Below are 13,302 nucleotides of genomic sequence, written 5' to 3'. Positions count from 1 at the left end.
AGTGAAAAATCATTTAATCTGAGAAGCAAATGTATTTCTGATTCCCAAGAAGATGATTAGACGACACATTATCTTATGACACAACATCTGGATCCTCTTCCATTTTATTTGCCAGACACATAAAGACTTCTCTATTGTGTATATAACTTTGTTTTTAATACTAGTGTGGCAATGAAGCAAGAATATTCATCACCCTGATTCAGTGGTATCCCCAGCAAGCTCCATAGAAGCTCCTAAAACATCCTGCTCAGGATGCTCAGGAAATCATTAACATTTGTCAGACTAATGTATTTGAGCGTCAACCTTGCAATGCTTCCAAGTTTTAAAAAGCATGAACTTCCATTTTTATAATTGATTTAATTTAATTTAAATTATTTTTATTTTATTTTGGGGTTTTGGATGTAATTTTGAAGTGCAAATTCTCATTTCATATTATTTTATGACCAGTAGTGCAGTAACAATGACACACAAGTTTTTCCCTCACCAACATCTCCGGCCAACACCATCAACAGAAAAAGTGCTGACATTGTCTTCAAAGAACTGATCATAAAATCTGCTCTTAATTTCTTGAACCATACAAAGACAGAACTGTATGCATTATATTCATCAAGGTCAGAATTGCAAGAAATGTGGAAGATATTTTGAGCTGTAAATTACCACTTCAGAATCCCTGCTGACTTCCTGGGAGCCAGTGCTTCCCAATCATGCTCTAAATATGTAATCTATGATCATAATAAAAGACTGGGATGTTCAAGTAATGGAATATTTAAAATTATTGCCACAAAAATAGAGACTGACCATACATCACCATGACCAGCCATCTTCTGGAAAATTTATGCAGCAACATTGACGTGCACACTTAACCAGTGCCCTAATTTGGTAGTAACACAAGAACTGGAATATCTTTAAAGGTTCATTCAGCAAAAACAGTTCTGTTTCTCCCTAGGTTAAAGAGCCTCCTACGGCATTGTGTAGAGGGGGTCAGTTAAGACAAGTTTCTTTTTAAATGCAGAGAGGCATTTGATGACCATCAATGGACCATTGCTGAAAAAAGAATGCCCTTTGCTTTGGCTTTTGAGAGAAAACAAAATATTTCAACATGAGGAAACAGACTAAATACCAATGATTTGACTTCTGACAGTTTTCTATACCTATTACTACAGATTCATTATCAAACCTGAAAAAAAAAGATAAATTTCTAGCATTTCTTTTGGGAATCATATTTTTAGGATATGTGTATTCATAAACATCTCATTGTTTTACTAGTGTTCACTGCTGCATTGTTTAAAATTGTCATCTGGAAAAAAAAGAATAGTTTGAGTGTTTATTCAGTGATAGTTTGTGCATTGTATTATTCATTCCAGGTAATGGAAAGCATCTAAAAATGCTGGTTGTGTAAGTCTGAAATGTGAGGAATTACAGGCAATATAAGCTAATATGAATCTTTGATGCATATTAAAATGGTTACAATTACACAGCAGTTAAGGCATGGATAAAACATCAATACCACATCTACTATAGAAAAATATTGTTGCTATTATTACTACTATCACAGGATAATAACTATAATTATAATTATTATCACAAGAATGATGCATCAAGAATGGTGAAGCAAATACAAAACCTGAGCAACTCAGCAAACACAAAACTTGATAGTGCAACTTGGGTGGTTTTCCTATGATGTTCTACTGTTCAAATATGACTCTAATTCAGCAGCAGGACTATTAGCTTTATGTGGGCTTTAAAATTAATAAACAATGAAAACAATGGTAGCAGATGAATCTTCTTGAAGCCTCAAAAGCACAATGTTCTTGGGCAGAGCACAGAAAAGAAAACATTTTTTTTTGTCAATTCCCAAAAGAACATTAAATTGAATGCAAGGCATGAATTGTACCCATGTAAAAAGTGTTTTCCAGTATTTTTGGCACATTTATGGACCATTGATGAAAAAAGAATGCCACAGATGTTATAAAATCTTTCTATACAGTATTCAGGATGTCCATGTAAAAAAAATTTAAGACAATCTCATCCACACATTATGTCACTCCTGCAGTGGAGTTTCCAGTACCTAAACTAAGCCCATTTGATAACTGCAATGACACTGTATGTGATCTGAAAGTGAGCATAAATTATATGAGTCTCCCTGATAAACAATTTATATAAGTGGCTAAGTCCTTCCAGGAAATAAGACAAAATCTTACTCATATTCCCTTCATCAAAGGAGTAGAGAAAAATCTGTAAGCTCAAATGTGGGCACAGGAAATAGAGGAAGAGCAGGGTCTCGAGTGCTGTAAGGGAGTTTTGGTGTGAAAAGGAATTAGGCTCTCTAAGGTCATGTCTGCATGGGTGATTCCAGACTGTTGGGAATTAACCTCACCATTTACAGAGCTGGCAGGACATGACACACTGCTGATCAGAAGCCAATGTAAAGATGCACAAAAAATTCAAAATACTAAAGTGATCTCAGCCTCTGGAATGACTACTGCTTCTTCTTTGTTCTGCCACCTAATCATGGAAGTGAAGGAATTCAATGGTAATTTGTCAATGAGATTCTTACAGCAAGGCAAAAGTTAAAATATTCCCATATTGACAGTACACAAAAACCCTTTTTTCCCTTTTGTGCATGACTTGCACAAACGTGGTCTCAGGGCCAATCTAGAATCCTGCAGTGGAAGCAGATAAGGAGCCAACAGAAATCCACAGAAATATAACACAAATGTGTTGGACTGTACGATGCCACAATGTTCAGTATTAACTCTGTGTAAACTATTGGCTACAAATCACACAAATCACAAAGTCTAGAACTGCTCAGCTCCAGACCATGGAGTAAAAGTGTTAAGATAGAGTGACCCTGACTAACACCAAGGAAAGACAGCATTCTAAACACTGGACCTACTGTTGCCCTGCTTTTTAAGTCACTTCTAACACAAACTGTCCAACATGTCTTTATATAAAAAGATTTATTGTTTATTTCTAATATGAAGTATATGACCATAAAGAGAAAATGTTTATTATTTGAGCTTTGTTGATGTTTTAGTTCTTGCATTTTGATTCTGAGGATTAGTTCCAGGGTTTCTTGTTCCTCCCAGTACCAATATGGTACTTGCCAATATTTACTACTACATGCCAGGCCTCAGAGGCAGATGAAGTTCTACCCCACAGACACATGTATTTTCTCTTTTTTGTCATTCTCCAGTCTATATGTAGGAATAAAAAATAATTTTAAAAAAAGGTTGGATTTTGCAAACTTGCTCCTGGCTTTAAACTGAAAGAGAGCGGGTTCACAGTGGATACGTGGTCTAGTCTGTAACTTTGCTTGCAGGATAGAGAGGAAGAAAAAAGGACTAAAACTGTCAGAGGTAAGGAAAAAATATGTACAGTTCTGTGTGACCATCACAATATTCAAGAGCTGAAATTAAATAACATATGACCTAATGGGAAAGATGCACCACAGTTGCCAGTGAAATCTTACTGACTCCAATCATAAGCTTCTTCAAAAAGTGATTTTACACAGTGTTGCAAGTCAGAATACAAATATCTCCGAATTAGGAAAAGGCTGATTAACAGGCTCTGGGTTTGAAGGGGAACACTTGGATGTCTTTAGTAAAAAAGGAATATTGTTTCATGTACAGGTCTACAACAAAACCAAAAAGTTCATTTAGGAATCTGCCCATACCACGTTTCCACAACTAAACAGACACTGGGAGAAAGCACTAGTCAATCAATTTCCTTCTACAGGACCTTGGCATTCAAAAAATCCCATGGGGACATCTATGTCATCTTTGGTGCAGTCACAGAGAAAAAAATTTCACTGGTTTAGGAACAGGAAATGAGGCAATTCTAACACTACAGGATTTTCTTGTCAGAAAATAATGCAAACTGATCAGTCAATCAAGTATCAAAGAGAAGACTGGATTGTAATCCATTTGCAGGGTAAGGTGATCATCTAGTAAAACCAGCACTGTTTACTTCTTCAGTGAACCTTTGTGTATACAAAAGACAAAACCTTCGGGTTTGACTACAAAAATGAATCACAGAAAAAGATTTAAATACAAACCTTAACATTCTGCAGTACATATTTCATACATGTGCAACCATTTGGTGTTCCTTATTACTACAAGAAAGCAATTTATGAAAAGTGCTGATGAAAAAAAAAATCAGCTTAACAAAAAATCCCAAAACACCTCCAAAGAAGAAGAACCACACTTAAAAAATGTCCATAAGCTCACTGTAAGAGAGATCATTCTTTATTTATGTACCTAATCATGAACACTTACTTTCCTTTACTTCATTCAGAGCTCCTTTACAGCTAAGGCCCCAGTTCTACAATCAATAGAGTGTAGGCACAGAAATTCCATTCCATCTGCTGTTAGCAGGACTGGAAAAGTCCTATGAGTGTTCCAAAGTCCAGTAATGTCAGTGGGGAATTTTTCTACTTCCTTGGATGCGCTCAGAAAGGGCATGTGAGGTCAGCAGGCTGCACTCCTTGTTGTGTCAGAAATTCCACTGAGGCAGTGCAGTATCAGTCTCCACATAATTACATATATCTTCTTCCTGAAACTGAGGTCAGTCACATTAATCGTAATTTCATGAGAAAAATGACTTTTGGAGTTGAACTAGCTCTGTAAAACAGAAATAAATTACATACTATACATTGGTCATGGTAATGTTTAATGCTACCCTAAACAGATAGACTGTTTAGTTTTTAAATTTTTCTGTTCCTAGAGCTGGATTTGTTTATAAATTACCTTAAAAATGCCTGACTGCACTCTTATGTTTCAGTATTGATTCTTCTGTTCTACATCAAAAGCAGTAAGAAATAATAAGCTACTCAGGTTCACCTGAGGCAATGGACTTGGGTAAGATATTTTAGAAATAGAGATGGATTTGTACCTATAATCAACTAAATGTTTGTCTCCAATTTTTAAAAAAAAATAACAGTGAATCACATTAACACATGGTGCCAAATTTAAAACAGACATAACAGGGAAATGTTAAAATTTCAGACATAACACGGAAACTTTTGACATGGGCTACTAGAAAATATAATGAAAGCAAAATCCTAAATAAAACAAATCCTAAAAAAACTAATTTTTTCCAAGGATTTTTTTTCCCTCTCATATTTGCTATCTGATAATAGTAGTAAAATAAATAAATAAATAGAAGAACATGATCCACAAACATTTCTATCAAGAATTTCAGATCAATCTTGACTCAATGATACAATCCAAAAAGATTGGAATACAGTCATCATTTGCTAGATGGAGATTTGCAGCTTCACAAATCACACTGTATCATCAGCTCTGAGAATGTCAGTCTCTGTTTTCTGCTGGGGTTGGCTCTTCCTTTAATAAAACATTTAACTGCTTCTGTGCACATGAAAGGAAAAGTTCCAAACTATGCAGATTTCTCTGACGGACAACTTCATCAAGCTGTTGAAATAAAAGAAAAAAAAGATTAATTAACTTTAAGAAAACCTGAAAATAAATGCCAGGGTTTGTAAGCAAAAAATCAACCATATTAAACAACAAACATTCAACAACTAAAGTACCTAAATAATTTCAATGTGTATCATTTAATAAAAACTTTTCAATGAAGTATTTGAGTTTCTCCAAAATAAAATGTACACAAGGCTAAAAGTAACTTAAAAGCTGACAAATTCCACACAATCTATTTGAGAATGCTAAACAGCCTAACTGCCATGCTAGGTAAATCTCCATGGAAATTACAGCTGTTGCTTTTATAGAAACACTGCTTTGGGTTTAAAGTGATCACTACATATGACTGCACATTCAAAATTTCAAAGCCTACTTGTAATTTAAATGGCAGCATATTAAAGTAGTTCCCAGAGGAAAAATTCAACATACTTGCTATTTACTTTGCTTGTTCCTACATTTTATCCCCTAATGCCAAGCAATGTGAACTATATATATATATAAATATATCTTTGCTGTATAGACAATCTTCCCCACCAAAAAAGACAAGAGCACCATAGCAAGATTTGGCAGAGTTTATAATATAAATGACAAAAATATGGTTTACTGAAAAGCATTTGAATTTTTTAAACATCAATTAATGAATAAAATGCACTGCAAAATTCCTTCCATTTGAATGTTGAAGTTCAGATGTCAAACAAATATTATCACAACTGAGAGACGTTTTCAATGTGACTATTCTTTAATCAGCCCAAATTCAACTAAACACCCATATAATGACAACACAGGGTGAGACTGAAAAGTAGTGGTACAAGGTTAATATGGCATAAAAATGATGTCCCTCAAGGGAAAGGAAGTAATGGAATTTTGAAGAAGTCAGCACTTCTACCAGATTATTGTGCACAGGTTCACATGCAGTGGATAATGGAAGGTTTTTGAAAAAATGCATCCTGACTCAAATACTTCGGGCCCACAGCTTTAATTACAGTTTTCAACAAAAACTGATCTGTTAATCAATCAGCAGTCCAGTTAATTGCTCTAGCAGTCACTTGAATGTCCATTTTGTTTTATAACAGATAACCTTTTCTTAAAAACATCAACACAGAATGCAAGGCAAGGATAGTGACAGCTTCCCACTTCACTTTGCAAATGCTCTCAGGAAAAAGTTGCAGCACTGTGATTTAATACACAAAGGGAAACGTTTTTATGACCCTGTGCTTTTCTGCTCCACAAGTTCCTCTAATTTATGCAAAACTGGGTACTTAGAATATTCTGGCAATTTGTTTCAACAGAGATGAATGTATCAAATCTATCAAATCTAGCCACCAGCAGAAAACACAAGCATTTTCTAAACACCACACAATCATAAAACTATCCTTCAGTAATAGAAGCACAGAATCACAGGATGGTTTGGGTTGGAAAGGACTTTAAAGATCATCCAGCTCCAATCCCCTGCCATGGGCAGGGGCAGCTCCCACTGGACCAGGTTGCTCAGAGCCCCATCCCACCTGGTCCGCCTGTGTTTCTGCTTCTGCTGCTCAAAATTCTGCATCTCTCTGCAAAAGCAGGCATGAGGGCTCCATACACAGCCTGATGAGAACCTGCCCCGCTGATTTACAGCAGATTTTAAAGCAGATCTACTTCAAATAAATGTAAAAAAAGTCTGTTCTTCATATATTCAACTAACAGCTGCTACTGACACGAAAATGGAAGAAACAGCGAACTAGTCTCTAAAGAAGCTGTATCTGGAAGAGTTGTGGAACAATGGAACAAAAAAACCCCACTCTGTTGTGCTGGTGCATTTTCTCTGATTTGAAAAGTATCTTGCCTCCTCTGTATCTTCTGGACCAAAATATTTTGCTTGGGGAAGCTTGCAGATATGTTTTTGTGCTTGTGATCCAAATTTCTTTGGGGAATGAATGGGCAGATACAGCACAGTTCACATAATATCACTTGTTGCATGTTAATAAAGAACATGAGATACCTCTTTCTCTAATTAATATAATTCTCACATGAGGTCATCAGATTCTCTTGCTTCTAGCAGGTATATCAGTTGGAGAAGCTCAGCATGAAACTGAATTTTGGTGGTTTCCTTTTATTGCATGTTATATCATTATACTCCTAGACAATTCTTTATTGAGCTTTGACCATGAGCCTCGGCTAAACTCTCCATTTTCTTTCCATGCAGCCTTTCCTTGCGAATTCTGCTTTAAAGGGACCAGAGTAGCTCACCAGATGTGTGTTCTGATATGCTGCTGTTCAATTTCTTCACCAAGGCTGCAATCTCAAATTGTATAGGATTAAATTTATTTCACCAAGTACTAAAGTAAATGTTTAATGTGTGTAGTGATTGGCTGCAGCATGAAGAAACCAGAATTTCTTCAGGCTTGAGCAAGATTTTAAAAGTCTCAAATGAATTTAAGTACACATTTGAGGAGCCTTTGTTGAACTCAAGTGGTTAGTTGGTAGTTTCCATTTGTGCATAAGAAAAGTTTATTGCTTGTTAAACATTTATGTAAATCAATAACATAAAACTTGAGAATTCAGTTCCCCCTTGTTTGCTCAGTTTATGAATATGCATTGCCTTGAGCAGGGCATTCTAAAAATCTTCAAGGCTACAGTAAATGACAAAACAAACCAGAAAGACTTGGGATCTTCACATAATACAAAAAGAGAAGAAATGATGCAGTCTTTGAAAATGGTACATTTGAATGTATTCAAAAGTAGAACATGCTTGTTAATGGGAAAATTGGCTTGGCTGGGAAATAGAAACAAATGAAGCTTTTTATATAATATATTGTTTAATGAACTGTTAGCAATGGACACAGCCTTCTTGAAGAGTGCCTCTACATTGCCGTGCTCCTGCTTGCATAATACACCACAAAATGGGAAAATTTATAAGATATTTTAAATCTCACTTTTCCTAACAGTCTTTCTGTGTTTTTAGGTCCTGCTCCTTTCATGGAATGACCTCATGATTTAAACAAACATAAACAGACATCTGGCAAATTCAAATGCGACTTTTATGCAAATGTAATTGGTATAAATAACATATTTGGGCTGGAGCATTCACACAACCAAACCAAACCAATTGTTCTGATTCTATGCATCAAGTTGTTTCAGATCTGCCAAGAAAGGGCATTTTCCTACACCATACTGTCACTGTTGTCATTGCTAGTCAATATTTCTCTCTCACTCTATGAAATCTATTAGTTCAAAGTTCCCAAACTATTTAGACTGTGTCTAGTTGGTGGAGCTTTAATTTGCTCAAAGCTTTAGTGTTCCAGAACGTCATCATTTTAAGCTACCCAACAGTGTATTTTAATTCTGTAGAGATTTTTTTTTTTCCTTAAGAACCAGAGGTTGTCTCTCTAGGCACTAGTATGGATCCTGCTGAGAAAGTGGATATATGGGATTTGGAAAAAAAACACTCCTTGAATTCCACTCCTTAAATTCCCACTATCCTTCAGACATTTCATTTACCAAAAATGACCAGAGTCTTGCAGGACCATCCAACACACTCAGTGCTGTTTGTTCCCCTCTCTTTAAAGCCTCAGTCCACTTCTCAGATCTAAGAGCATTTCCACACTGCTTCTGGGCAAAGGTGCCTGGATGAGACACCCTCAGATGTGGGTCTCACCCCAGTCACAGGATGATGTGCCTGGGGCCATGCAAGGCACGACCTGAAGGCACAAACCCCAGCAGAACTCCTGAGCAGATGCAAGAATTGGATTTGAGAAATGGAAAAAAAAAAAAAAAGAAAAATAAAAGGCACTTTTTTACCACCAGGAGAATGCTTCTACCCCAGCCTGCTCTATTTCACTTTAAGCCAACCCATCACTTTAAGTTCCTCTGCATCACTTCAGCCACCCATAGCTCAAACCAAACCACAGTTAACCACCATTCTTAGCTCTACATTTTCCTAGATTTACCTTACCTTTCAAATTCTCTGTGAAACGGGAAAAAAGTCTACATGAGTGACACCTGAAGTAGAAATTTGTTTCTTACACAAAAAACTGAGCATGCACATCCTTCATCCCTTTCCCTTGCAATAACTACTTGCAAATAGGTTTGTTTTCATGGCACTCATCTTCCTCTAAGAAATACCAACTTTTTAAACACCTCAAATTACTAGAGGAGAAACTCAGTCAGAACTCTATAAATAATTGCTGTATGTCAGAATAATGCTCTCCCATTCTAGTAACTAACAAAATAGCACATGGAAAATACAAATTTAGGTTACGCACTGAAAGATATGAGATTAAATTCTGATCTCACCACCAGTAAAGGTATATTTTCTTATAAATCTCACTATGGCCTGAAGTTCACCCAGAAAAGTGAAGAAAACAAAATTAATGTTAAATATGGCTCTTCAGTTTTCCTGTCTGTATAAATATGAAAGTTTAAAAGTTTATTTTTCAAAATTATCTTTAAGATAACACAACTTCCAAATATCAAATGTATTTCCAGCTGTAGGAATTTATTCAAACACATATTGAAAAATTTACCTGTACTTCAAATGACAATTAGAGGATTAATGTATTCAGTAGCAGTAGCTCACTAAACTGGCTCTGTGATACTAACATGAGTAAAAACTGCAATCTTCTTTTTATAATGAAATTCAGCAAATGCAATGATCAAAGATTAAAAAAAGAAGAGCAAAGATGTTGAGCAAGAAAGCTTTTAATTGTACTTTTACTATTGGTGTCTTTGTAGTTGATCACACATAAAATAAATAAAAAATAATGCCATCATATTGTAATGAAGCAGAGCAATTTCCCTAAGAGCATAAAATCAAAAATAAGTTTTTGAGTCCTGTTATTTTTCCAGGAAAAATGCAAAGAAGTTCATTAAGAAACTATTCCAGCACTGATATTTACACTTATGTTCATCCATTCAGGAGGAAGAGGCAGTGGAGGAAGACTTAAAATCCTCAAAAGTATCCTTGTTACTCAAAGAAAATCCTGTTCATGCAAAGACAGAGAAATTTCCAATGCAAAATGAATGTTTTGGAGACTTGAAAACATAGAGATGGGTGTGTGAATAGAATGGGCTCTGAAGGTGGAATTAAGGGACTGATAATAAGGATTTTCATTTATTTAGTGTTTACAAGTAGCTGCTGGTTGGCTCTTGAATAGGATTAATCACCAAGGCATTTCTTTGAAGTTAAATATTTATTAACCACAGGTTATTATTCATAGACATCAGTCTGGCATAATTTCATCTTTTCCAAAGAACTTGCAGTAGAAGCATTCTTATATTTTTCCTGTCCCCTCTCTGATGAATGTTCAATAGAAAGGGGACATTTTGACACCAGAGGTAAAACAATTGAAGCTTTGTTTAAATAATTGGTAAAATAGTTTGTCCTAGTTAATTTAGTCTTAATTTCTCTAGGTATTTTTATTGCTGATAAATATACTAAAGCTTTGTCTGTTTGCTGTTTGCAAAAAACCTGATTTCCATTTGCTATTAGTCTGTATGGTTTTGTATTATATAACTTTACTAATTAAAATTTTTTTCTCTAAAAAAAGAAAATAGAAATTGAAGAATGATGACAGGCATACTTCAGATTATGGTTTTTTATAATTTTGAGAAACATCTTTCAGTAAAAAAATTATTATAGGACTAAACTAACAATTCCTATTATTACTTGAAAAGACTCTGGAATAATTTTTCATTTTATTCTATAATTCTGACTTAGCACTGCTTGATCAACAATTAGATGGATGTGTCCATGGAGAGCAGAACACCAGTAAAAAGTGCTGATGATGACAGATTGCTTTTCTAAATACTTCTATACTTACTTATTAAGGACTGGAGGAACAAATTTAAGTCCCTTTGAAATCAGTGGAATCGGGAATATACATTACTTAAGTATAAGGCAGAAATTATAGTGATGCTTGATTTGTTCATGTATATAAATAATTTATTAAAAAATGTTGTTAGCGGCACTTCCTCCTCTGTGAAAGGACTTGCTTGACAATGACAACAAGTTCAAAACACTCTGGGTTGCATCTGGAGCGGGGAATGCAGATGTAACACAACTTCTTGCTTGGAGTCAACCACTGATGTTGCAACTGAATTTGCCTTTAGGTATTTCTGCTTCTCCTAATCACCTGTACATCTGTACCTAACAATAATTACCTAACAATAGGTAATTATTTTTAATTGATTTTGGCATTAGTCTGAGCTATAAATTGCAGTTATGATCTTTCTGAACAATGGTCTGAACTTCAATTCTAAGTGAATAAATGGTTGCATTTTAAATATGTGATAATTTCTGAATATTTTTAGAGACAAAGTATTTTTGGAAAAATGATGGCTTTTCATGTATGATCAAAACATTAACTTTTGCAGGCTCCTGCTGGCCCAATGGATGGAGAAAAGCACTACTGCACCTTAGTGCTAAGATTCCACTGTACTGGATATTGGCCAACAAACACAGTCCAACAGACCCTTGCAGTGTAATTAAACACTCATCAGTGTCTTTTCACTGCTTGATTGGTCAATTCTCCTCTTTGAGGAAAATTCGAAGACAAAGGCTTTGCTTTGTCCAATTTTTATGATATATAGACAGGTTTTGTTTGGGATTTTCTCCCCACCACAATTAACCCACTCCAGTGACTGAGCCTGACATGAAAGGTTCTGAGGAAATTCAGAAATTCAGCCACATGCTGATATTTTCTAGTAAAACTATGGTTTCAGAACTCCTTTTCAGTGCACTAACATGAACTTCTCCCCACAGATTGAACAGAAGGCTTTGAAAAAATTCCCTAGCACACTAAACAGATCATATAGAAAAATTACTACCTTGAGGAACCTGCAAATCTGAGAGTTGGATGAGGAAACAATGAACTACTTCCTCTCATTTCTATAATGGATGAGAAGGAAAACAGATCCATATGGTACATATGTGCAGCAGAGCTTATTTTAGAGTTAATCCCAGGACAGGACATTTTTGTCTGTCCACCTGTGAATTTCTACTATTGATAACACTTACTAAGTATATAAAAACAAGGTTCTTCATGGCTGTAATTTATACATTATCTCCTCCACATTAGAAAGTCATCAGTGTTCAAGAGAACCTCTAGGAAAGAGTGATGTTTAATAAATTATATTGCCATGTGAAAATGTTTGGGTTTTTTCCCCCCTTTAAATAAATAATGCTGCACCTTCTAAACCTTAAGGATTTTATGCTCGGAATTTGATCATTAAAATAATACCATATGTTGGACACATCTTTAAAACAGATTTGCCTAGTTTGCTGAAGGTGGTGGGAAAACAGCCTGTCAAACCTCTCAGAAACTCCACTGTCTCCCAGCTGGGCCCAGGAATGTAAGAAAATACTAACTTTTCTTCATGTAAATACAAGAAAGAAATTTGCTTTCAATCAAGGAAATTAGATCAAGTGCAAAAAGAACTAAAAACCATTGCAGCATCTGCTCAGACTACTGTAGAAGGTGAATAATAGGCATTTTCTAAGCCCACCGAAATAATAATGAATATTTATGTGCATTAGCACATGAGACATCTCTGCAGTGATCTACCTACTTAACAGGTTACAAACATGGGGTTTGTTCTTTTCTAAAGATTATTTATAGACTATTGCCATACAATAAAAAAGGAGTTACCATAATTGCTACTATAATTGCTGATTGGTCCAGCAATCTGATTGTTGTGGTTTTAAGTCACAGATTCAAGATTATTAAAACAAACATACAGAAACACTTGCAAACAGTGTCTTCAAAATCTCTGACTGACAAATAGTTGATATTTGGCCCTGGCAGATGCCTACACAGCTTCTGAAACACAATGGATTAGAGTCTCCACAGGGCAGGCACGAGCAGCAGGCTAACCGCCATGTGGC

At 35.4% G+C, this 13,302-nt stretch overlaps 1 protein-coding gene across 2 annotated transcripts in view; it reads right to left on the bottom strand.

Annotated features, from left to right (window-relative positions):
- Positions 1-4,095: 4,095 nt before the first annotated feature.
- The window catches only part of CCDC91 (coiled-coil domain containing 91), a 110,301-nt gene continuing 101,094 nt past the window's right edge, over positions 4,096-13,302 (bottom strand). For both annotated transcript variants that reach the window (XM_054282149.1, XM_054282148.1), the window contains exon 13: positions 4,096-5,432. In XM_054282149.1, coding sequence (XP_054138124.1) covers positions 5,313-5,432 — 120 coding nt within the window. In that variant the 3' untranslated portion in view covers positions 4,096-5,312. The remainder of the gene's footprint in view (positions 5,433-13,302) is intronic.

The sequence above is a fragment of the Melozone crissalis genome, unplaced genomic scaffold, assembly GCF_028551555.1.
Source record: "Melozone crissalis strain CALT ecotype California unplaced genomic scaffold, PUWL_Pcris_2 ptg000033l_1, whole genome shotgun sequence".
Lineage (NCBI taxonomy): Eukaryota > Metazoa > Chordata > Aves > Passeriformes > Passerellidae > Melozone > Melozone crissalis.
Note: the sequence above shows the minus strand (reverse complement) of the source record. Positions and strands in the feature narration are given on the sequence as shown.